The 23,520-nt window shown below is 70.7% G+C and overlaps 1 protein-coding gene across 5 annotated transcripts in view; it reads right to left on the bottom strand.

The window, feature by feature from the left end:
* The window catches only part of EHMT1 (euchromatic histone lysine methyltransferase 1), a 95,557-nt gene that overhangs the window by 2,150 nt on the left and 69,887 nt on the right, over positions 1-23,520 (bottom strand). For all 5 annotated transcript variants that reach the window (XM_028520731.2, XM_036022521.1, XM_036022520.1 and 2 more), the window contains 13 exons: positions 22,776-22,931; positions 21,629-21,711; positions 20,615-20,721; positions 16,768-16,890; positions 11,133-11,234; positions 10,001-10,105; positions 6,870-7,024; positions 6,084-6,251; positions 5,796-5,940; positions 5,275-5,352; positions 4,368-4,483; positions 3,390-3,476; positions 2,797-2,875 (listed from right to left, as the gene is read on the bottom strand). In XM_028520731.2, the coding sequence (XP_028376532.2) occupies positions 2,797-2,875; positions 3,390-3,476; positions 4,368-4,483; positions 5,275-5,352; positions 5,796-5,940; positions 6,084-6,251; positions 6,870-7,024; positions 10,001-10,105; positions 11,133-11,234; positions 16,768-16,890; positions 20,615-20,721; positions 21,629-21,711; positions 22,776-22,931 (1,504 nt within the window). The remainder of the gene's footprint in view (positions 1-2,796; positions 2,876-3,389; positions 3,477-4,367; positions 4,484-5,274; positions 5,353-5,795; positions 5,941-6,083; positions 6,252-6,869; positions 7,025-10,000; positions 10,106-11,132; positions 11,235-16,767; positions 16,891-20,614; positions 20,722-21,628; positions 21,712-22,775; positions 22,932-23,520) is intronic.

Genomic DNA, 23,520 nt, shown 5'->3' with positions numbered 1-23,520 from the left:
CCCGGCGAGGGGCGGCGCCGGGTCCGGACGGAGCACAGGCTGAGGCCCCGGGGAGACCCTGGCGTGTGGAGCCCAGACAGAGCGGCCCGGCCCCGAGCCCAGCTGGAGGCAGCCCCGAGAGGACAGGACGGACAGGGACCTCAGCCGCCCCGAGAAGACAGGACGCGCTGCAGAAAAGCCGGTGCCGCCACGAGGACCCGGAGGACGACGCAGCTGAACAGCACAGACAACCCGCCATCCCTGAGGCCCTGAGCTCACGGCTGCCACCACGGGTCCGCAGCAAAGCGACACGGAGCACAGCACCCTCGGGACGGGCGCCTCGGCAGAGACACGGAGGCAGAAGCCGGTGGGAATTCCACGCACAAGCTCCCCGGCGGCCGGCGGGCCCCAGCGCCCGTGTGCGACGGCTCACCGGCAGAGCCGGACAAGGTGGCGCCCGGGTGGCAGGAGGGGCGCAGCCCACCCCTGCCGTGGGAGGGCGGGGACGGGACACGCTGGGGGTCGCCGTGTTTCTCCACACGAGGGGACTTGTGCAGGGGGCAGGGGGCCGAACTCGGACACCAGGGGAGAGCACAACTGGGGGTGAAGTTCCCGGGGGCGTCACTGGTGAAGCGTGTGAGTGTCGCACACAAGCAGGAGAGGCGCCAGATCCCAGAAGCTAAACTGACCAGGACACACGGACACAGCTGAGCGGCGAGGCCGGGCTGGCAGGTGCTGCCCCCACAGCTGTGTCGATGGGACGAGACTCGTGCCGTGGGAGCTGTGAGCGTGAACACACCCGCAGTGTGCAGTGCACACCCGAGCCCTGTCCCCCGAGAAACAGGCCCAGGCCGGCGGCCCTGCTGGCCCGGAACGCGGCAGAGCAGGTCCAGACCCTGGAGGCCCCGGCACGGGCGGGGGGGGGCGGGGGGGGCTTGAGGACGCCCGGGGAGAAGGCCTGGTGTCGCAGGGGCACGGCCAGGCGCCGGCCAAGGGTCCACAGGCAGCGCACTCGGAGAGCACAGCGCTCACCCCAGGGGGGCCCACCGGCCACCAGGACTGACCGAGCCTCAGAGAAGGACGGCAGTCACTGACCAGACGCCCTCAGCGCAGAAAACCCACGAGCCCCAAGGCCACGCAGGACAGTGGGGGGGGGGGGTAACAGGTGCCTGCACGGCCGGGGACACGGCGTCTGCCCCCCCCGGCCCTGGTGGGAGGGCCTCCTGGAAGCAGGAGGGTCAGTGAACACAGACGGCACAGCGGACAGCAGCCGCCCGGGGGCGGCACGGAGGCGGCTCCTCAGCCTGGGCGTCGGCCGCGCCCCCCAACCTCCGGTCCCGGCCCGAGGGCAGCGCGGACCCTGTGGCGGCGAGGCCACCGTCCTCGGGCAGACAGCACTCTGGGCCTCGCTCACCCGTGCCCCTCTGACCCCCCGGGCCCCGCCCTGTGGGTGCAGGCGTCTGTGCTGCTCTGTCCAAGCTCCTCCGACCAGGAAGCACCCCGCTCGGTTCCGGGCAGAAGGAGTGGGGGCCGCGCCCACCCGCACCTCGAGGTGCGCCGCCGAGTGCCGGCCGAGCGGGTGGGAGCGTGACCCCTGCTGCAGCTGACGGCCCGGTGACAGGCACCGGGGGCTCGGGGCCACGGAGACGCTCCGGCGTGCGGTGGTGACCGCCCAGGTGGGGCGCGCGCTCGTCAAGACGACAGCCAGACGCTTAGAAGTTACCGGTAATGAGGCTGACCCTGCGCCCCTAGAAACTCAGAAACTCCCTGAAAGGAAAACAACCCAACCAGGCAGGCGACATCGCCCCCCCGGAAAGCCCTCACACCGCCTCGGGGTGCACAGGCTGAGACCAGCCGTGAAGCCCCAGGGAAGGCGCAGCCCCGCCCACCCCGGGGGTCTGCAGGGCCGGCCGAGAGGCACGTGCGGCCGCCTGGAAGCCGGGGGTGCGAGGAGGAGACCAGGGCGGCCCTCGGAGGGCAGGGCCAGCACGCACACACGCACCCCACCAGGCGCGGGGGACCGTCTCCCCAGCCGGGGTGCCCAGGCCAGCAGACGGGGGTGCAGGCACGCGGAGCGGGGAGGGCGGCTCCCGGGACGGAGCGTGACGGCTGCGCGCCCGGGGCTCCGTCACAGACCCACCGGCGTTGGCCCACGGGGGGCTCCGTCGGCCACAGTCCAGGGGAGGCCCTCGCCAGGAGGCCGACAAGCTGCCGAGGGACCTGGGCTCGACACCAACGTCACGGAGCGGCGCCTGCCCCCTGCGGCCCCCACGCACTGACGCGCACACGCCGGGGTCGCGGGGCCGAGGACCGGGTCCGGCCCAGCCGCCCAGGGGAGGCCCGTCTCACACACGCGAGTGCAGGCGGGGCCGGTGGGACGGCACCTGCACGCCCACACGCCAGCCAATGGGGGGACGTCCCCTGCCGCCCCGAGCCGCACGCCCACTGGCAGCGACCAGGAGGCGGGCGGTGCGCCGCGGTCACAGAAGACCCCTGGAGCGGCAGCTGGGCTGAGCGCCGGCGGGGCAGCCGCTGCCCCAGCTCCCGGGAGGGCGACCAGGGACAGGCACACGTGTGCACACGCACCCTGCGTGTGTGCCCTGGGGGCTGTCCTCACACGGGCTCCCGCTGCCCTGCGGGTCCCTGCACACAGGCCCCCTCCGGGTGGCTGCAGGCCGCACCCAGGAGGACGGGCGTGCGCTCAGAGGACAGGGCTGACAAGGCCCGGGGTCCGGGGTCCCCACGAGGGCAGCTCCCAGGGCAGACGAGTCCCCGAGGCAGCCGGCTGCGGGCGCCCGCGCCCTCCGAGCGCCCTACCTTGTTGTCCAGGTCGAAGAGGTACGAGTCTTCTTCCCGGACGTCGGCCTCGGAGTCGGAGATGAGCTCGCCCACGTACCTGCGAGGACAGGGCCCGCGTGTCGCCCGTGTGGCCGCACCGCGAGCGCACGGGGGTCGTGACACGGCCCCACCAGCTGCGGCTGCGGCCGGGACTGCGAGAGCCGCTGCAGCAGAGCCCACACGCGGCTCAGGCCTCGGGGGCGGAGCCCGGGCCCCGCGCCGGCAGGGTGCACGCCCCGCAGCTGCCCCGCCCGCCCCACCCGCCCCGCAGCCCACCCGCCCCGCGCCCGCCCGCCCCGCCCGCCCGCCCGCAGCTGCCCCGCCCGCCCCGCCCGCCCCACCCGCCCCACAGCTGCCCCGCGCCCCGCCGCCCCGAGCCCGCCCGCCCCACAGCTGCCCCGCGCCCCGCCCGCCCGCCCCGAGCCCCGCCGCCCCACAGCTGCCCGTGCCCCGCCCCGCCCCGCCCCGCCCCACAGCGGCCCCGCGCCCCGCCCGCCCCGCCCCGCCCCACAGCTGCCCCGCGCCCCGCCCGCCCCGCAGCTGCCCCGCCCCGCGCCCTGCCCCCCACTCACTCGCAGACGAAGGTGCCCGCGGGGATGTCCTGCAGGGACCGCACGCCCCAGCCCATGTTCTGCGTCCGGTACAGCTGCAGCCTCGTCCTGGGGAACAGGGCCTGTGCTCACACCCACGGCCTCGGCCTCAGCCCCCGACACCCCAGACAGCGGCCACCTCCGCCAACGCGCTCCATCGTCCCTCACGGCCCAGGAGCGCGCCCCAGAGTGGCCCCCGGCCAGCTCTGCGCCTCAGTTTCCTCACCTGTGACACGGAGACCACCCCGGGCTGAGTCCCCGGCCGCGAGAGCCACGGGCACCCCACCCGCCCCTCGGCATGTCTGGGGGTCCCTGCAGGAGACGGGCATGTCTGCCCTCACCCCAAAGGCCTCTGCGCCGCACACGGCGGCAGAGGCGGCAGGGCTGGTCACGGCGGTCTGCGGGAGCGGAGGTGAGCTCGCCCCACGGGGCCCGCGCGGCTGCGGGGCCGTGGACCAGGACACGGGGCCTGGAGGGCGGGGGACGCTGCAGGGGGTCGTTGCCGTGACTCGGGGACCAGGGGTCTGCGCTGCTCGGGAGGTCTGCGCCGGAACACCGTCATGGTGCGGCCACCGGAGAACCGGGGCGCACGGGGTACTCGGGGTGCCACCAGCCCACACAGAGCCAGCCCCAACGGCAGGGCGTGGGCGTGGGCGTGGGCGTGGGAGTGCAGCCACACCGGGCGGAGCCCACTCCTCCGCTCCCAGCCCCCCTCACCGGGGCCGCTCAGTCCTCCCGGCCTCAGAGCCGCGCCTGAGCCAGGAGGAAGCAAGACCTGCCGCTACACCCACCGGGGACCTTGACCTTGACGGGGGACAAGGGCTCAGAGTCAGCCCCCAAGCGTGCACGCCCCCTAAACACGTGCGGGTGACAGACACAAGACTCGGGGGCACCTCGGCGCCCCGACCGTCCTCCTCAAACCTCCCCCTCCGGGGCCCCAGACTGCCCCCGAGCACTCACCGCAGGCCGTTCTGCACGACACGGTTGCGGCAGGTCCGCCAGCAGGCACAGGCGTGGTTGCACTCGAACAGCAGGGGCGGCTCCGCCATGTTGAACTCGGGCAGCAGCCGGCCGTCCTGGGGCAGACGTGCCGTCAGGGCCCTGCACACACGTGCCCACCAGACAGCGACACGCTGCTCCGGACCCGCCGCCCACCAGCAGGCCCGCCCTCGCAGCGCCCCCGATGCCGGCTGCAGAGCCCGGGGCCTCGAGCCCTGCAGACCCCCGAGACTGGCTCTCCTGTGTGACCCCCGGGGCGACGTGCCAGGGCCCACAGTGCCGAGTCTGTGGCCCCAGTGGCTGCTCTGAACACCTGGAACTTCCCCAGGACCTTGGTGTCTCGCCCTCTCACAGAGACCAGGCTCCATGCCACGCTCATGCTACAGGTGTGAGCAGCCTCTCACCGTGACAAGCACTCGGACACCACGGGACAGGCCCCCACACTCACGCCCCCCCCCCCCCACAGCGGACTCCACTCGCAGCCTGCGTCCACACCGCCCCCAGGACACCCTGGCTCCCGCTCCAGCCAGGGAGCACAGGGCCCCTGGAGCCCAGGGAGCGCAGGGCTCCGACCGCAGGCACAGGCGGCGGGGCCCCGCTCCCCGCGTGTGCTCCACAGCTCCCAGGCCAGCCCCTCAGGTCAGGACCCTCGGTCCACTCCCTGCACGTGGTCACCCCCGGCTGGAGGACAGCCGGCTTTGTCCCCACAGCCCTGTGCCTGCTGCTCCCCCCAATGCCTTCCCACAGCTGCCTCGCCAGCAGCGGCTCCTCCCACGGCCGGCTCGGACGGCCTCGCAACGGGAGGGGACACCGCTGTGACGCCCACCCGGAGAGCGGACTCGCCCGGCGGCCCGGCGGGGGCGCTCACCTTGCCGTACCAGCAGCGCATGCTGAGCTGGCCGCACATGCAGTTGCTGGAGGAGCAGTCGTCGACGCACACGCAGTACTGCGGGGGGGGGGACAGCGGGGGGGGGGGCTCAGTCACCGCGGGGCTCGCCCCCACCCGCCACGGTGCTCAGCCCGGCCCTCGTCTGCCCCGTGCTTCCGACAGCGATGGCCGGGGCCTCTCGGCGCACTTCTCTAGGGCTCCAGGGGCCGCGCGGGCTCCCGGGAAGAAGGGTGTGTGGGCAGGGGCGCTGGGCGCGGCCCCCGGAGGGGCGGGCGCTGAAGGGCGGGCAGGCAGCAGGGGCACAGCCGTCCCGGAACCTCCGCTCGCTGGGGAGGCTCAGTTCTGCTTCCAGGGGCCGCGGACCCAGCTGCCCTCTCTGGAGGGACCCGCGCCTGCCTCTGGCTCTCAGGGGGAGAGACGGCCACCAGAGCACCGGGTCCCCCCGTGGCCCGTGGCCCCGCCGCCGCCCCGGGAGGACGGGACGGCCCCGCCGCACTGACCTGCAGGTGGGTGATGTTCCGGTCGATGTTCATCGGGGACGTCACGCAGTTCTGGGAGACGTACTTGTAGTTGCTGGGGCTCGGCTCGCCGTCCACGGCGTTGACGCAGGGGATGGGGATCCGCTCGTAGCCCCGGGCGATGTCCCTGCCACGAGAAGGGGGGGTCACCTTTGCTCCAGCGAAGTGACGGGGCCTGCACTCCAGCTGGGGGCGTGGCTGCCGAGCAAGCAGCTCTGCTCTCGGACCCTCGGGCCTCCCTGTCGGCGCCGGGCCCGGGGGGCGGCGCACCTGCTCACGGTCCTCTCCAGGGGGACGGGCCGGTCCGGGGCCGAGTCCTGCAGCGCCTTGCTCATCTGCAGCGCGCTCCACACCTGCGAGTTGAGGCTCGCGCACTGCAGCGGCGTCTCCCCCTCCTTGTTCTTCAGGTTGACGTCTGAGTCCCGAGACAGGAAGAGGCTGCGAGGAGAACCGAGAGCCGACAGGGCGTTCGGCCGTGACTCAGACGGCCGGGCCCCGAGGTTCAGGGAGCAACTGCGACTGGAGCGACACCGGGGCCCTGGGCCCTCGCCCCGCGACGGGCGCACGGGCTGGCCCTCGCCCACCACCGTCCACGGCCACTGCTGTTGTCCGGCCAGGGAGCGAGCGCGAGAAGCACTGGCGTTTCCACACAGCACCCGTGGGTGAGCAGGGTGACAGCGGGTGCACGCGCTCCACGGCCGTGCACCCGCTGGCCAAGGCGCAGGCCACGGCACCGAGCTGCTGCCGAGGCCCCGCGTGAGGCCGTGCTCCACCCCGGGGACCTCCCCGCACTCCCAGGGGTCGCCTGAGGTCCTGCTGACGAGCACAGGGGCCACACCCAGCTGTGGGTGACGGGGGGACGAGGCCTCGGGGAGCCGGGGGGCTCCTCTCGGCCAGCACCAACCCACGAACCCCGAGGGGACGCTGCTCCCACAAGGCTCCCGCCGAGGGCTGTCCCCTCAGCCACAGCCGCCCAACACCCCCGGGGCTCTTCCACGGCGGCCCGCCCCGAACCGCCGGGGCCCCCGCCGCAGGCGCGGGAGCCGTGGCACTCACACCACGCAGGCGTAGCGGTCCTCCCTGGCGGCGATGTGCAGCGGCGAGTCCCCGTGGATGTTCACGGCGTGCAGGTCACACCTGGCGGCCAGCAGGATCTCGGCGATGTCCACGCAGCCCGAGAAGGCCGCCCAGTGGAGACAGATATTCTCCTCCTGCAGGGGTGGGGGCGGGGGCGTGAGGCTGGGGGCAGGGCCCAGAGGCGTCCCCTCCTCCACTTCGCTTCCCCCTCGATCCCCCGCGCCAGAGCCCGGAGACACACGCCTTGCGTGCAGGGCTCCCGTCCACCGTTCGCAATCCCGCTCCCGCTCGCTTCGGGGCGGCCCTGACTGTCACGGGGGGGGGGGGGGGGGGGGGGGGAACACCTGCATAGGACTGGAGGGAAGCGGGCAGCTCTGACTACTCAGCTCCGCTCCGCAGGAGCTTCTGCAGGAAGGAAACTCTGGGAGCGGGAGACGCTGGAGGGCTGGCGGCCCACGGAGACGCGCCCTGTGGCTGCGCTCGCCGGGGAGGGCCCCAGGGCCCCGGGCGGGAGGAGAGAGAAAACACACACTCGGGGGTGTCCGACCTCGCCGCGGACACGAGGGGACACGACCTCTCCCGACACCTGCAGAGGCGGCGGCCGGGAGCCCGGGGTCTGGCCGACCTGGCAGCAGGCCCCACCGACCCCACCGTGCAGCAGGGCCCCACACTGGCTGAGCTCGCCCGCGTCTCCCTGGGAACGCCAGGCCGGCAGGTGCCGCAGCGCCCACCCGTCTGCGAACAGTCAGCTCCGCCTCGGGCGGGGCGCCCACCCGAGGCACAAAGTGCCGTCCACCGAGCGCTGTCGGCTCCACCCGCCCCTCAGGAGCCGCGGCATCCCGGACCCGCAGGTCCCGTTCCTGCCGTGCCAACTGGGGGTGCAGGCCCAGGCGGGCGCCCAGCGCCTCTCCACACAGGGCTCCCCGCCCCCCGCCCAGTGAGCTTCGGGCAGGCGCAGCAGAGCAGGGACCCCCAGGGCCGTGTCCTTGTCCTCGCCAGCAGGGCCGCCCGGGCCCCTGAGGCCCCGCTCTGGTGCACCCAGAGGTCCGGGGTCGCCCACGGTGAGCAGGGGTGCTCTGACAGCCGGGCCCGCGGGGGCTTCCTGTCCTGGGCACCGCCCTGGGCCAAGTGCGGCTTCCTCCGGGGCCCCTTTCTCCCCTCCCCCCACAGCACCCCACGGCTCCGTGACCAGGCCCCCGGGGCCCACCAGTGGCAGCCGGCCCGGCCACACCCCAGAGAGCACGCCAGCACCACGGCCGCCAGCCAAGATGGACGGGAGGCACCAACCGGGTCACCTCCCGGCTGAGAGGACCAGCCGAGTGACGCCAGTGCTCAGAGGAGGGCCGAGCCTGGGGCCGACCCGCACTCGGGTCAGCCGGCCGCTGACGGAGGAGCCGGGTCGTCTCTGGGAAAGGGCGGTCTCCCGAGTGGGGGTGCTGGGACGGCCTCACACCCGCATGCAGAAAACCACAGGCAGACCCGACGCCCCCCGCCCGCACCCTGCACGGACCCCCGAGACCGCAGGGATGGCGAGGGCAGGTCTGTGGGGCACGGGGTCGGGGGGGACGGCTGAGCTGGGCGCCACCCACTGAAGCACCTGCTCCCCACGAGACGGCCGTGGCGGCCCGGGAAGCACACGCCTGTGCCCGCGAGGACGTGCCGGGACCCTCACTCGCCCCCGGCGGGCGCTCCAGAGCACCGAGAGGCGACGCGGTGAAGGTGAGCCAGAGGCAGGGCTGACCCGAGGTGCCCGGCAGGTGCGGAGACCGGGCTGGGCCGGGGGGGGGGGGGGCGTTGGCCTGGACAGCAGTTTGGCAGGTCCCTAGGAAAGCGGACACACCCCTGTCCTGGCCGTGGACCCCACACCACGCCACACAGTCCTGGCCACGGCCGCCCCTCGGGCTCCCAGGCCCAGGGCGGGAGGAGGGGCTCGGACGCCCCGAGTCTGGGCCTGTCTGCGAACACCCGGTGGGCGCACACGGCCACCCGGTGGCGGGAGGTGCCTTCTGGGAGGAAGTGAGGGTCACTACCGGGGGCTGTGGGGCTTCGGGGCCGGCGCCTTCCCAGCATGCACCTTAAACCGTGCTCTTGGCCAATGAGACGCCCAGAAAGCTGTTAAGGCGAAGTTGTCTCCTCGTGTGAAAGTGGACACACGATCTCATCGATGCTCCCGAGGCGTCAGAGCCCCCACCCCCACCCCACCGGCCCTGTGGCTGACAGCAAGGGACCTGGAGGCCAGCGCCGCCCCGCCCGCCCCCGCTGCGACCTCCTTGAGAGCGGTCGGTCGTCTGCCCGGCCGTAGGTCACGGCTGCGACCCTCCGCGCTGCCTCGGGGCGGGGGCCACGCCTGGAGGCCAGTGACAGTGGGGCAGAGGGGCTGGTGCCTCCCCGCGGCGCTGCCCCTCCCGCTGCCCCTCAACTGCACCCCCTGCAGTGTCTCCGCTCACGACCCCGTCGTCGCCCCCGAGTGTCGCTGCAGCCCCGGGCCCTGCGGCCCCAGCCTCCGCCTCGGACCCTTGGGGTCGGGCCGCGAGCTCGCACAGGGCTCCGTGTCGGTCCCGCCTGCACTCTCGTCTCGTCTCGTCTCGTCCCGTCCCGTGAGCTGGTGGTCGGACTGCCCACTGAAGGCACTGGCAACTCCGTGAAGGTGGACACAGCCACAGGCGCCTGCCTGTCCTGGAAGCCCCAGCCCTCCACGGGGACAATCCCAGACTCCCTTTGCCCACCCATCAGCTGGCGGCCCCTGAAGTCCTTCTAGGACACGAGCCTTGGAACTGACCTGCACGACCTCCTGTCACCCAGCCCCGTTCCTACTAGGCAGATCCACTCGGCCCGCAGACCAACCCCGAGTCCGGGGCCTCGATCAGCCGGAAACCCTGGCCCGGCCTCCGCCTGCTCCTCCTCCAGGGGCAGCCGAGAGGAGCCGGCACCACAAGCCCAGGCGGGGGCCGGACCCCCAGAGGCCCAGGACCTGGTGGCAGATGCGGGCCGGCGACAGGGCTGCACTATGGACACGCCCCTGGGGCGAGGACCAGCAACGGGCCGGCACGAAAACGCACCGCGGAGCCGCAGGCCAGGCAGGGCCGCCAGGCCCCGCGCCCGACACTCACGTTGTCCCGGATGTTGATGTCTGAGCCCTTGGACAGCAGCAGCTTCACCAGGTCCACGTGCTTGTACTCCGTGGCCCAGATCATGGGCGTCCAGCCACCGTCGTCCTGGTTGCGAGAGCAAGAACTAGAAATCCGTCCAGCCCCCAGGGCTGACAGTGAGACCCGCGGCTGTTGGGCCTGGGGGGCCGGCGGCTGCCAGGCCCGACCCTCAGACCCCGGGGTCTGGCTGGTGGAGGCGCCGCAGGCACAGGGGCTGCCCGACCCCTCAGTGCCCACGACAGGAGCTCTGAGCACGGAGCCGGGGCGCCAGCCACACACTGCGCGGGGACAAGACGGACATCCACGCTCTGGGACAGACAGGGACAGAGGGCCCGGAACACCTGGCCAGCGCCCTCCTGGGGCGGCGGTGGCACCGGCCGTCTGGCTTCCTGCGGCCCCACCCTGCAGGAAGGGCCAGGGCACGCTGCTCGCACCCGCGAGGAGCAGGTGTGCAGCAGGCAAGGGCCGGCCCCCCAGGGCGGCCTTGCACCCCCGGCGCCCCAGCTCCCAGGCATTCGCAGCCCCACGACTGAAGCGACTGTCCCTGCGGGCCGACTGCGGGCCTCGCCGGGCGCTGGGGACGTGGCGGAGAGGACAGGAGCTGGGCCCGTGGAGCCGCCCAGCCCGGAGGAGAAACGAGGCCGCCCAGTGGGAAACGGGAGCGAAGCAGGAAGGGGCGCCGAGACGGCGCGAAGGGGGCGGGGGCGGGGCCCACACGGCACCAAGGGCACTGGGCTGGCAGCGAGGGAGGGCGGTGGGGCGGCCTGCGTGGGGCCCCGGGCGTGGGCAGGGAGCCCTCCGCAGCGCCAGGCACCGCCTGGCACAACGTGCCGCACCGAGGGGCACTGGCTGCGGGGCGCAGGAGGCGGCGATGCGGGCACACACGGGAGGAGGCAGCGGGAGCAGACCGTGGCCGGTGCTGGGAGGGAAGACGGGCGCCCAGGGGACCTGAGGGCCTACTGGGGGGGCGGGGAGCGGCATCTCAGCGGTGGCCAAGGGGACGCGCGTGCAGAGCAGCCTCCGGCAGGGGGGGGAGGGAGAGCCCTGGGGGCACAGGGAGGGGCGGAGCCAGCAGGTGAAGGGTGTGGCTTACCTGGCAGTTGACATCCATCTGTCCGTTTGAAAGCAGGTACTGCACCACGTCGTAGTGGCCCTTCTTGGCGGCCAGGTGCAAACAGGTGGAGCCCTCTGCATCCTGCAACAGGAAGGCCATCAGGTTCCCAGACTCATGGGACTTGTGGGGCTGGGCCGGCGCCACAGCCACGAGGGCGGGGCCTTTGGAGTGCGGGGCCTGGGCAGAGAGGGTGGAGGCCTTCCCCCAGGTGCCACGGCGGGGACCCACGCCCTGTCCGCCAGGCCCTGACCCCAACTCCTGACACTGACGGGTCAGGGCCTTGGGTGACCAGGGGTCTCCCCTGAGGACACACCTGCAGATACACCTGAGGGCCACCACTCCTCTCTGCCCCATGGTCCCGACGGCCTGCAGGACGTGGCCAGCGTGCACGGCCTGTCCCTCCACGGGCCACCCCGGCAGGACCTTGAGACAGTCCCAGGCCTTCCATGCTGCGCGCACGCCAGGACCACAGCCGCCCTCCGGGAGGGAGGGTCCCGGGGCTCGGGTGTCGCCTGCACCGTGCAGCCAGGGCCTGGCCCTGCCCCGCCCCGCCCCCCGGGCTGCAGACACAGCTCCTGGCCAGCTCCCAGCTCCCAGCTCCTCCCCCTCCTCAGGGAGGCCACGCCCACAGAACTGCGTCCGAGCTGAGCGGAATGGAGGCCCCCACCCACCCAGGGTCCCCGTCAGACCGGACGCCCGGCAGACACGCCCCCGCTCTCCCCGCGGGACGCCGCCGCCGCCCTCGCACAGTCCTGTCTGCGCCGCCCGGTCTCGCGGGGCCGTCTCTCCCTGGCGCGCCTCGAGGCAGGGTCCTGGGTGTTAGCACCCACCACTGAGCGCTGGTCCCTGCAGGAGGACAGGCCTCGGGAAGCAGGGCCACAGGCGCCCCGAGCTGGGCTGAGGCGGGAGCACTGGGCCCAGAGCGAGGCCGGGCGCTCCAGCCGAGCGGACGACACCGGGAGGGGCGTGAGGCGCGGGGGCTCGCCTTCCCCCACAGGCAGTGACGGGACCCCCCCCCCCCCCCCCCCCGAGCAGCCCAGCACCCAGCCCCACCACGTCGCCCCTTCACCGCTTGGACGCCACACGTGTCCACGGAACGGGGGCCCACCCTCTGTCTCTCCTGCTGCGCAGCCCACCTCCTGGGGCTCCTCTTCGCAGGGAACAGGCCGCACGGGGCCCCTTGTTCCCGCCGAGGCAGACGTTCCCGGCCAGACCGCTCCACTCTCCCAACTCCACCACCCGAGGCCACCCTGACCACCGCACACCCCCTGCTCCCGGGGCAGGGGTGGCCTCGGACACCCACACGCCTGGGAGTGTGGTTTCGGGGCGAGGGTTTCAGCCTGGGTGTGCCACGCTGCCCGCCCCTGGGAGCAGCCCCGGGTGCCCCAGGACGCGGTGCCACCAGACGTGCCTCCGTGGTGCCCGCAGTGGGAGACTGTCCCGTGTCTGCCGGCCACTGTCCTCCCTCTCACGGGAAGCACACGCGCCTCCTTCCCGTCTCTCCCTGGGGTGCTTGTGCAGTGCCTGCGGGAGCTCCTTGCAGGCTTCCGCGTGTTAACCCTTAGCCAGGGCGACAGGCTCTCCTCTCGGTTCGCAGCCTTTCCTGTACTCTGTGACGTCTTCTCTCGACCAGAGGCTCCGAGGACACACTGGGTCCGGCCGGTCGTTCTCGTCCTTCTCTGGGGCTCGTGGAGGAAGCTTCCTCTGTGCTGGGGTCGCAAGGTGACCACCTCCCTGTCCACTCGCAACAGGGTGCAGCCCGGCCTCTCACGCCCACCACGCGCACGGCTGTCCTCCCGCCCCCTGCCCCCCCATCCCGGTCCTGGCGTCAGACGAGGGCCTGACCGTGTCAGTGCGGGGCGGCTCCCTGCTCCGTGACCTGCTCGGACTCCTGCCTTCAGGTGCACTCCTGACCCTTCCCCACGTTCGGGAGCGACGGACACCACTCGGCTCAGACCCGTCACCTCGCCACGTCCCTTCTGTTCTCACTCACCTTCCTGCCGTCAGTCAGACGAGCACTTCTCAGTGTTCCACTTTACTTCCTTTACTACTTCAGGACATTTCCTCAAAGCTAACTTCTCCTACGGTATTTTCTTAGCACTTTCTCTGGGGATTACAACAACCGATCTTTATCAGTCTGCTCAGATGAGTATTGCCTTTCACGACTGAGATCACACTGCCCGACAGCGGTCTGGTTCCGTTCACGGCTACCCCTCCGTACACGTGACCTTGAACAACACAGGTTTGAACCCTGTGGATCCACTTATACACAGGCTCAAAAAAACAAATACACAGCCTTGGCTGGTGTGGCTCAGTGGACTGAGTGCTGGCCTGCGAACCAAAGGGTCGCTGGTTTGATTCCCAGTCAGGGCACATGCCTGGGCTGTGGGTCAGGTCCCCAGTAGGGGGCGTGTGAGAAGCAACCACACAGTGAAGTTTCTCTCACTCCCTTCCCCTCTCCAAAAATAAACAAATAAAATCTTAAGAAATGAGGTAAGTGCATAGTTGGCCCTCCCATTCCGCAGGCTGTGCGTCTGTGAGTTCGATGCCAGGTCAACGACCGTGTGTTTGGTGGCGACTGGGGGCCTGAGAGTGAGCAGGGCCACGGCCCGCTCTGCTCCAGGCCGCCTGACGAAAAGGAGCTGAGCTACGTGGACTCTGGTATCCGCAGGGGTCCTGGGATTCGACCCCCATGGGCAGCGAGGGGCCGTCCCTCTGGGGAAGCAGAGGGGACACGTGGATTTTCAACTGGGCAGAGGTGGGCACCTCTGAGCCCTGTGTTGTTAAAGGTCACCTGTATTGCACTTCCAGTTTGCTGTAAGCCCCACACCACACGTGAGACCACTCGCACTTTCAACAGCCCTGTGTCTCTTAGGGAATGGAAAGAAAACGGCCGCCTTTCTCACTCGCCGTCTCTGAGGCTCTTCACGCAGTCAGTCCCGAGGGCTGCGTTCTCCTCCAGCAGCCTCAGCACTTTCCTCGGCGTAAATCTGCTGACAGATCCCATCCTTTTGTTCACCCGAAAACACCTCCCTCACCAGCAGCTCCGGAGGGTCTCTCACTGCATGCAGCCCACCCATGGTCTCCGGGCTCCCGGTTCACGTGGGAGCCGCGGCTCTTCCAAGCGTCAGCCCGAGGCAACCCGCTGGTTTTGTCTGGCTGCTTTACGTTTTCTCTTCATCTCTGGTTTCCACCGCCCAGCCCAGACGCACTGAGTCTGGCGATGCCTGCACTTGCCCAGCGTGAGGCCTGCTGAGGGCCTCAGTCCTGCGGGTTTTCGTCGGAGCTGGGCAATGTGCGGCCCCCCCCCTTCAACATGGTTACTTTTTCTGCCCGGCTTCCTCTCCACCTTCTGCGGCCTGAACGACGGCCGCTGGTCTGACGTCCCTCACGCTGCTTTCAGACGGGACGTATCCGTGCCCCGCCCTCAAGGCGCCCCCCCCCCCCCCCGCCATCACGCGCACTCGGGAGCCGCCCATGCCCGAGACCTGCGCCTGTCCTCTGTTCCTCTGTGCAGCTGGCTCCAGCAGCCCCCGGGAGGCCGGCTCAGCGGGACACGTCTGGGGCGGTGGCCCCCGTGCTGGCGCTGGGAAACCGTCCCCTGGCAGAGCCCACCGGCATCACAGTGGGTGGGACTGGTAACCGCTACCTGAGTCACACAGGCGTTTGCAGAAAAACAAAAGGTTTCCAGGTCTCAGCGGCACCGACACCAAACCCAAGGACTGCACGTGGGGCTGAGAGACATTCCCGACGGACGTGAGCAAGTACGCACGAAACGGGATCACTGCACAGACGCCGATCAAACTCGTGAGTCGGTGGCCCCGGCTGGTGTGGCCCAGTGGCTCGAGCGCCAGCCTGCACACCAGCGGGCCGCTGGTTCGACTCCCAGTCAGGGCGCAGGCCGGGCTGCAGGCCAGGGCCCTGGTGGTGGGACGTGCGAGAGGCAAGTACACGCAGACCTTCCTCGTCCTCTGCCCCCCTCCCTCCCTCCCTCCCTCCCTCCTCTCCGAAGTCAAGTAAAACCCTTAAACAAAATAGTAAATAAAACCGCCGAACACGCGTGTTGAATCGTGCAAGTTGTCCTGCAGACGTGCAGGTGCTGCCGTTGGCAAGAGCAAGGGACGAGCGCGCGGTGGGGGCCGGGGCCGCGGTGACGGCAGGTCCCCGCCCAGCTGCGCGGCAGCCACGCGCGGGGCCAGCGAGGAGAGCGCTCGCTGTGGCACAGGATGAAAACCGACGCAGCCACGCAGAACGACGTTACAGGGTTCCCACTGACAGGAACACGGACGCAGCTTGACGGGAAAGAGGAAACGAGGAACCGGCACGAGCGGTGCGGCGCCTCCGCGGGGAAACGTGTGCACTGAGTGCAAAGCCACGGCGTCCCTCCTGCCCACCCTCCTGCCCATCCTCCCGTGGGAGGCTCACACGGACACGCACCACGGAACTTGCCACTTGACCCACGCGAGGGGCAGACGGGGTGGCGTTAACCGCGCTGCGGGGCTGGGCAGCCATCGCTGGGATCGGCTCCCAAAGCCCCCTCGTCACCCCGCACGGACACCCGGTGCCCGTCAGCAACGACACCGCCTGCCCCGAAGCCCTGACCCACTTCGGCCCCTGCACCTGCGGGTCCCACGTCCCCCCGGACGGACGCACACAGCCTCGTCCTTCCCTGCCCGGCACAGCGTCCTCACGGTCCCCAGGGCTGCAACGGGCGCCGGCACGCCCCGCTCTGCGAGGTGGGACGACGTCCCCCTCCAGGGCCCACGGGTCTGACCTTGCCCAGCACCTTCACTGTGTGGCTCCGCAGCGAGTCTGCTAACCGGGACGTCTGCGTCCCCGGCTTTGCTCTGTCTCGGGGTCGTCTGGGCCGTGCAGGGCCCCCGAGACCCACCCGCGTCTCAGGGGGTCCACTGCCTGCCGAGTCTGGGGGAAAGGTGGCGGGGCGCTGACCGGGCGGCGCTGACCCTGCAGGTCGCTCTGGGCGGTCCTGACGCCGCGGCGACGGCACCGTGTCCCCGCCCGGGAGCACGGATGTGCCCGTGTCCGCGCCGTTCACTTCCGTCGGCGCGTTCAGCAGCTTCCAGCGCGCCTTCCACCCCCGGGTCGGGCTCCCGCCTGAGTGCGTCGTTCCTTCGGACGTCACTGTCGACAGAACGGCCGTCCTCGCCGCCGACGGCCCGTCCGCAGGTGCGAGGGAACGCAGCTGACGTTCCGTGCCGGCGCCCCGTCTCCCACACCCCTGGACGCGCTCCCTGGGTTCCACGGCTCTACCCAGCCCTTCTCCTCGGGGCTCTCTGCACACAAGGTCGGGCGACCTGTGAACTGGGGTCACTCTGCTTCTTCCTCTCTGGACCGGATGCCCCTCGTCCCCTTTCACCCTGATCGCGCCGGTAAGCACGGGGCAGGAGAGTGGGTCCGGACGCAGGAGCCGCCCCCACGTGGCGGGCCCGGGTGCACTCCGCTGTCTGCCGGCACCCGAGCTCGCCGAGCCCGCTGTTCCGGGCACTGGTGGACGGCCAGCGGCCACCACCCCCGAGAACGCCCCGCAGGGGCTGGCTGTGCTGCCGGGCTCGGGGCCCGGTGGGCGGAGCAGGGGGGTGAGCGACGCACTCACCTTCGGGTCCACCAGGGCCCCGGCCTTGATGAGGTATTTCACGGCGTCCAGGTGGTTGTTCTCCGCCGCCTCCATCAGCGGGGTCCGCTGGTCCTCGGAGCAGGTGTCGATGTTCGCTCCCGCCTGGGGGGACAGGGACGGGCGGGTGTGGGCAGCTGCCGCTGCCGCCGCCGCCGCCGGGCGAGGACCTGGCGGGCGACTCACACACCCCAGACACGTGGAGCGGAGGGGCCTCACGGGCTGGGGGAGAGCCCCCCACTGAGCAGCGCTGCCCGGTGCTCCCAGGCACCCTGGTGACGCTGGCGCTTTAGTTCAACGACAGCAGGTCTGTCTCTGAGCTAGTTTGGCAGGAAACACCCACAGAGTGGTGAGAGCAACAAGAGCAACCCCTTCAGAAATGACAACCAGCCGGGAAAGGTGCACAGGGCCGCCCACAGAGGCAGGAGCGCACCCGACCGGCAGAGGCCCCAGGGTGCCGCAGCCAGACAAGCAGGACACCAGGCTGCGCCCTGGCACGCCGGCCGCCTCCCTGCGGGGCAAGCGCTGGCGAAGGGGCACGCAGGCCGGCGTGCGCGGCCGGGTCTGTCCGGGGCCCGGGGAGCCCCCACCCTGCCCTGGGTCCCGAGCTCCAAGCAAATCAGCAGTTTGGTGGCTGAAAGCTTCTCCCCGCAGGGGGACAGACTGTGAAACCTCTTAAACTGACGGACAAAGGGATAATCTTTAGTTTTAAAATAAACATTTACCGAGAGAAAGGCTGAAGTTAGTGCTGCTCTCACTCTCAGCACTCAACCACCGGAACAGACCGGGTGGCCCAGGGACTCCGCGGTGTGCAGAGCCGCAGCCCCCACCTGGCCGGTTCCAGAGCCGGGGTCAGAGGTCAGAGGCTGGAGCCGTGCAGGGGCATGGGGCAGGGGGTACAAGGTTAATTTCCAAGACACGGGAGTTCAAGGCCAAGGATGGATGGCCCCATCGGAGGGCAAGGTTGAGCCAAACTCCCACAGCACTGTCACAAGTAAACCCTGAAGCCCGCCCGAGGCAAGGGGCAGCGTGAGAGACCCGCGCAGCAGAGCGAGCCCGGCTGCTCAGAGCAGGGCCAGGGCCAGGGGCGGCCACCCATGGGGGGCTGGCACCTGGCAGCACTCCTCCGTGACCCCCAAAACCACAGCGAAAGCACAAGGCTGGCGGGGGGGGACAGGGCCCACCGCGCTCCAGGGAGAGCGGACGCAGACGGAACGGAGCACGCACCACTCCCCGGGGGCCACGGCGCTGGGACGGAACGCTCGCTGTGCCCACCGGACGGGAGCCCGAGAGTGCGCGACGCCAGAGCTGGTCCAGGGGAGGGCGCCCCCCAAAAGCCGAACCTCCCAAATCAGCAAGCACGCTTGGCCCCAGAATTAAACCCCTCAATCTCTTCCCCGGGGAACCTAAGGAAAGCTGCTGAGGTTCTGGGGGGAGAAAAAATACACAAAATCACAGGCTCCCAAGCTCAGGGGTCTCAGGATGCCTGGCAGAGTGGGATCGGAGGGGGCCGGCCGGCCACCCCCCCCCCCACCCCGATGCCTGTGCAGAGACCCGTGGGGCGCTTCAAAGCAGCGGACACGGAGTTGTCAAGGGTGTAAGGCTCAAAGAGGCTGTGAAACAGGGCAGAGTCCCCGCATCCCCTCACCCACTGCCCCGTGACAGGGTCTCAGCCACAGCCGGGGGCAGCGGGGACGGGACGGAGAGAGCCCAAGTCGGCTGCCTGCCCGGGGCTCGACTGCAGGCAGAAGGCTCGCAGTGGCTCACTCGGCACCAGGCTGAGAGGCAGGCGCGGCTGAGCCACGGTGTGTGGGGACGCCAGTCTGGCAGGAAAACCACCAGAACTCGGAGCCGGAACTGTCCCAGCCAAGCCTGGGGTGCCACCACCTTGGGGGAGACAGGGTGTCTCTGGGGAGCAAGCAGCTCTGCCCAGAAGCAGCAGCCAGACGGGCTCCTTCCTGCCTGACCGCGTCCTGACCACAGCCGAGTGTTCAGGAAGAAAGCCAGCGAGAGCGCAGGCCCTTTCAGGAGAGACACGCCGACCAACCTCTCGAAAGGCGGGTGGGAGAAGAAGACGGGGATGTTCCCCTCACTCGGTGAGACAAGGCCACCGGCCAGCGGGATCCCAGGTCCAGGGAGAGAGTCTCCCGACAGCTGCTGCCTGGCCACCACACCCCCCATCCTCACCTCCCGCCTCACCCCAGGACCTGCAGCCACCCCACAGTGCCCAGGACCTGCAGACACACGGCCACAGAGGCACAGCTCTCCCTGCCCCGCCCCCCTGCGGTCACCTCCTAACACTGCCTCAGGTCCACGCCGAAGACCCCCTCACCCCACTGGCCCGTCACTACCCAGAGCCTGGGTGACCCTCGTGAGGGCCCCAACTGCTGTCACCAAGCCCTCCGTGGCTCTCCCGGGCACGGGGGCTGGCAGGCCTCAGGGCCTCAGGGCCCCAGGCCAGGGCGGCGCACCCTTGGCCCCGGCCCCACCTCGGGGGCCCGTCAGCTGTCACGGACAGCGCCTGCAAGCGAGACCGCTGGGGACAGGAAAGAAAAGGGACTTCCAAGCAAACGAAAATAAAGATCATCCCCAAACAAGGCAAGGTAAGAAAATTAGAAAGAAATATTTGTTTCAAAACTCGAGAATCAGAAGCGTAAGGCACTGGAGGCAAACCCCAACAACGTCAGAAGCCACAGCGCTGCCTGACCCGCAGGCTCCCGTTCAGACCCGGCCACACGCGGCCCACGGGGCCCCGTCCACAGCAGAGGCCAGGCAGCTGCGACGTGCACATCGTGGAAACCGCGGTCCCGCACCTGCAGGCGGGTCTGCCAGAAAGCAAGCGGCTCCCACTCCCGGCAGGGCCCTCGACCCTGGGCTGGCAGCCACCGCCCGCCCGCGCGGGGGGGCGCGCCGTGGGGAGTGAGTGCAGGCGAGCCCCGCTCCGCAAGCCCCTGGGGCTCCCGCAGCAGCTCCACCAGGGACCGCGATGTCCCGTCGGGGGTCCAGCAGAACAGCCACCCACACCGGTCACCCGATGGTGACATGGTGCCCCACTGAGCACCTGCCAGCAGCAGGTGGCACTTTCCTTGAAATGGAAGCAACCACCAACAGGCACTTGAGGAAAACCCCCAAATGAGGCCCAAACACACTGAGCCGCATGCAGCTCCCAAGGAGCCGCCAGTCACGCGCTCAAGGACGCGAGGAAGAAGGGCAGCTGCGGACAGGATGCTCGGGGACGAGCGCGCACGTGGCCCCGGGACGGTGGCACTGACGAGGACCCCCGAGGGCAGCCAGGAATGAGCCCCAGAACGTGGGCCGGGGGTGGGGGCAAAGAGGGGCGCAGTGGGGCCGGTGAGGACCAGGCTGGGGACAGGCCAGAGACACAGTAACGACACCAGGCCAGGAACACCCCCCCCCCCAGAGCTGCAGTGCCGTCGGTCCGGGACGCCCGGGCGCTGGGCAGGGAACACCCGGCGCGGGAAGGTGGGGCTCGGCGCTGGGCTCCAGGAGGCAGTGCCCGGCCGGGGGCTGAGGGAGGGCGGCCCGGAGTGACCGAGGGACGGCGGGGGCAGCGTGAGCCTGCGCAGAGGGCGGGGAGCGAGTCGGCAGGCGTGGAGAGGGCTCAGCCCGCGGAAACACACGGCGCACCCGCACGGCCGCCGGGACGCCGCGGACACCCCCTCAGAGGAAGAGCGCGGGCAAAGGGAGCGTGTGCTCGGTCGGCGCCTGGCCCGGCCCTCCACGCCGGGACATTGGCCGACAACCCCAGAGACCAGGCGCGGCGGCGACCACCTGCGAGCAGAGCCGTGGTGGCAGCCACGGGGCCCACCTGGATCAGCATGTGGCAGATGTCCACGTGGCCGGCCTCCGCCGCGGCGTGCAGTGGGGACCGCTTGCTCTGGTGCTCCATCTTGAAGTTGGGGTCGATGCCATCGACTGTGAACACACGGGTGTTGTGGTTACCTCCGAGCCGGCGCCGCCTCCCGGCAGAGACGGTCGGGAGGCGCCCCGACGACCCCAGGGGCTGCGCAGCCGCGGCGGCTGGGTGTGGACGACAGGCCGGGTTCACAGGGAGCCTCAGACGAGTCTCTGGGACGCCAACCGACGACTGTGCTGTCAGACGCCACCCATCGACACAAACCCGCTCCCTGGGGCCTCCCGTCTGACCCGGGCCATGCGTCGTCACTGGGCCCCGGTGACGGCCTCCCCACCCTGAGCTGAGACTCGGGGGACAGCACCACCAGGTGCGCCCCGACAGAGACAGGCCCGGTGCGCACAGCCCCCAGGGGCCTGAAGGGGGCGCTGAGCCGAGAGACCGGCCACAGCGCAGACAGGCAGCGGCACAGAGGTGTGAGGAAAACGACTCCAAGTGCCACTTCGGTCAACGTCCGATCACGTCTTTTCCAAAGCAAATTGTCATGCTTCTCTCCTGATCCACTGAGAAGTGAAGGGATTTTAAAGTCGCCCTTTCCAGCCCACAGAAGTCAAGCCCAGAGCCGAGAGGACAGAATCGGATCGCTGTCCTCCTGCAGCTGGTGTGCCGGCTGACGGCCACACCCACCGGCGCCTCGGCCCCCAAAACGAAGGAAAAGCAGACTCAGAGCAGCTCCAGCGCAGGGCCCCGGCGACGCCCTCCCCGCACGGTCTTCTCAGCGAGCACCCCGACCCGCCCGAGTAAGGGCCCGAGGCCAGCCCCCCTCCCTCGCACCCTGAGTGGGAGCAGCGGACCCTGGCGCCGCCCCACTGGGCACCCTGGCTGCACCCCTCAGGGCGGCAGAGGCATCGGCGGCACCACCCACCCCGGGGTGGCGCGGGGCTGGCGGGGCCGCAGGCACTCACTCACCCAGCATGAGCAGCACCTTCTGCAGCTCCCCTTGCCTGGCGGAGAAGTACAGCTGCTTCGGGTGGAAGCGGAGCTTCTTGGGCCTGTGGGGGGGAGAGCACAGGGCAGTGCCACCGCCAAGCCCCCACGGCCGCACGCGACGCCTGCCCGCAGAGGAGCGGCTCCCCCGGGGTCTAGGCACCGTGTCCGCGCGCCACTGTGGGGGCACGTGCAGCTCCCCCCGTGGGGCACAGACGGCACAGGTGCTCTCTCCGGGCAGCGCCGGCGTGCCCAGTGGCCTAATAGCCGGGAGCACTCTGCTCGTCCGGGGGGCGTGTGGTCAGGGGCAGCCCCGGTGGTGGGCAGGGACAGGCGGCCACAGCCGGTGAGGTGCAGCCCTGCAGCGGGGCGGGCGGGCGGGCCTGGTGAGCAGGCCCAGCAGGGATGGTCAAGCAGCCCAAGGGCGGGGCCCGAAACTCGCTCAGGAGCCGTCCACGAAGCAGGAGTGGGGCGACGCTCGCCCCTCCCGGCCGGCGGACCCGCTTCCCTGGGGAAAGGGGACGCCCGCTGGCCTACGGCCTGGCGAGCCAGGGTGCTCGGCCCCCCGACGCCAAGGCCGCAGTGTCTCCAGACGAGGACGCCTGCTGCTGCTCACAGGTGGGGCAGGGACCCGGCCTCCTACGGGGCAGACAGAGGGCTGCCAGGCAGGCCGGAGGGGCCAGCAGGTCCGACCTCTGCTGCAGGGACAAGGGCCTGGCCGATGGCTCTGTGGCCGTGCGGTCAGCACGGCAGGTCGGCAGCACACGGGGGTGTCTGCCCGACCCTCACCAAGACGGTCCCTGTTCTGCCTGCAAAGCTGTGACCTCCTGCTCTCAGGGCAACGGGCAGTCACCGGGAACAACTCACTGTGAGTGGCGCAGAACCGCGCGTGCCGCCTCGGCGAACGAGCCGACGAGGAAGCTGAGCGGTGCCACAGTGACCTCCCAGGAAGGCCCTGCCACCCGGTGAGGGTGCCGACACCAGGGGGACGGGACCCTGGCCGGCAGCGAGGCCACGAGGCCTGAGGACCCCGCGTGCGGACAGCCCAGTGTGGGCTCCGCAGGGGAGCAGGCGCGGGGTGTGGCCGGGCGAGGCGCTGGGAGCGTCCGGACGCGCAGGCGGTCCTTACTTCTCCGAGTCCAGAGCGATGAGCGCGCTCTCCAAGGTCTCCTTCCCAGGTCCCGGCCTGGCCAGCCCGGCCGGCCCCGCAGGGTCGAAGCTCTCGGGCATCGGGGCAGCCATGCTCTGTGGCTTGTCGTCCTCGGAGAGCGAAGGGCCGGCCACGCTTTGGGGGGGGGGGGAGCACGTGAAATGCTGAGTTGTGGGGAGACCGTGGACTCAAGGACACCAATTGCTGGGACGCGCCGCCCCCCACCCCAAGCACGCTGCTCCCCTGGGCGCGAGGAAGAGCCCCCAGGCCGAGTCCCAGAGCACAGGCACACCGACGACAGGGACGCTGTCCCCCGGGTGTCCAGGCCACGTGCCCACAGGTGCTTCTGGGCACGAGCCTCAGGCCGGACCCAGGGAGCCCAGGCCCCCCGAGACCGGGCCCCACTGGGGGGGACTCCAAGGGCATTGGGCCGACGCCCGCCCACACCCAGCTCTGCTGGGCCTCCCACTCCGGCCTCCACCCGGCGGCCTCCCGGCGCTCTCTGCACCCGCGTGACATCCACAGCGCGCCCCCCGCCCGGCCGTGGGCGGGCTCTGCTGCTGCTGCTGCTGCTGCTGGAAAGGCCCCCCATTCTGCCTGCTAGCCGGACCCTGCTGGCAGGGAGCACAGCTACCAGCTCCCGTGTTTCTGTCTCGTCTCCTTTTCCCACTGACCCCTCTCAGCACTGCAGGCTTCCCAGCTGCTTCTCCTGGGTTCTTTTAGG

The sequence above is a fragment of the Phyllostomus discolor genome, chromosome 3, assembly GCF_004126475.2.
Source record: "Phyllostomus discolor isolate MPI-MPIP mPhyDis1 chromosome 3, mPhyDis1.pri.v3, whole genome shotgun sequence".
NCBI lineage: Eukaryota > Metazoa > Chordata > Mammalia > Chiroptera > Phyllostomidae > Phyllostomus > Phyllostomus discolor.
The sequence above is the reverse complement of the archived record's forward strand: the minus strand, read 5'-3'. Positions and strand labels throughout refer to the sequence as shown.